This window comes from Fukomys damarensis, unplaced genomic scaffold (genome assembly GCF_012274545.1).
Source record: "Fukomys damarensis isolate Sample0158 unplaced genomic scaffold, DMR_v1.0_HiC HiC_scaffold_37, whole genome shotgun sequence".
Lineage (NCBI taxonomy): Eukaryota > Metazoa > Chordata > Mammalia > Rodentia > Bathyergidae > Fukomys > Fukomys damarensis.
The window spans coordinates 6,675,296-6,676,278 of record NW_022900949.1 but is presented as its reverse complement, the minus strand read 5'-3'; the positions used below and the strand labels follow the sequence as shown (position 1 = coordinate 6,676,278).

At 62.8% G+C, this 983-nt stretch overlaps 1 protein-coding gene across 1 annotated transcript in view; it reads left to right on the top strand.

Moving 5' to 3' along the window:
• The window catches only part of Epor (erythropoietin receptor), a 6,569-nt gene that overhangs the window by 1,210 nt on the left and 4,376 nt on the right, over window positions 1-983 (top strand). Inside the window, exons 2-3 of the mRNA XM_010635052.2 lie at window positions 102-237; window positions 750-928. Of these exons, the coding sequence (XP_010633354.1) occupies window positions 102-237; window positions 750-928 (315 nt within the window). The remainder of the gene's footprint in view (window positions 1-101; window positions 238-749; window positions 929-983) is intronic.

The window sequence follows — 983 nt, the reverse complement described above, 5'->3', positions numbered from 1 at the left end:
TTATCGGCTCCTCACAGGCAGGGGGAGGGAGGGGAAGGGGCTGGGGCCGGAGAGCTGGGCCAGGCTGCTCTGACCCCCTCCTCCCACGGCCACCTCCCCAGCGGCTCTGCTGGTGGCTCGCGGGCCCCAAGAGCTCCTCTGCTTCACCGAGCGGCTGGAGGACTTGGTGTGTTTCTGGGAGGAAGCGGCAAGCTCCGGGGTCACCTCCAGTAACTATAGCTTCTCCTACCAGCTCGAGTGAGTTGTGTGAGGCCAGCGTCCCAAAGATGGATGGGGTGTGGGGCTCCCCGGTGGTCGCAGCCTGAGGTGTCCCCTGGGGTCTGGGGTCTGGACGGCACTTCCTGTGGTTAGGAAGCCCATTGGGTCGGGAGGGGCGTGCCCCCTAGTGGCTGGGGCTGGAATATTTCTTGATTGCTTCTGAGAGGCGACCCCAAACATCAAGGCTGGAACAATCCCAATTCAGCTCTGGGCTCCGGAGTCAGTAATTGGAGCTGGGACGCCCCCTAGTGGTAGTAGTCAAAATGCCCCCGCGACCGGGCCTGGTGGTGCAAGCCTGTATGTAACTGGGGAGGCTGAAGCAGGAGGATCGCAGAGTTCGAGGACAGCCTGGGCTACACAGCAAGACACTATCTAAAAAAAACAAACAAAAAAACAAAAACCCTGCCCCCAAGCTCTGGGCTGCATAAATTTCTTAGCCCCTTCCTCGCCCCCAATGTGCTCCTTCCCCTTTCTGGTCCCTGAACTCACAGGGGCGAGCCTTGGAAGCCCTGCCACCTGCACCAGGCGCCCACCGCCCTGGGCGCCGTGCGCTTCTGGTGCTCCTTGCCCACAGCCGACACGTCGAGCTTTGTGCCTCTGGAGCTGCGCGTCACGGAGGTCTCTTCCGGCTCCCCGCGTTATCACCGGGTCATCCACATCAACGAAGTGGGTGAGTGCGCGGGGCGCGCAGAGGCGGGGCGGGAGGGGGCGTCCGGTCTCCACGC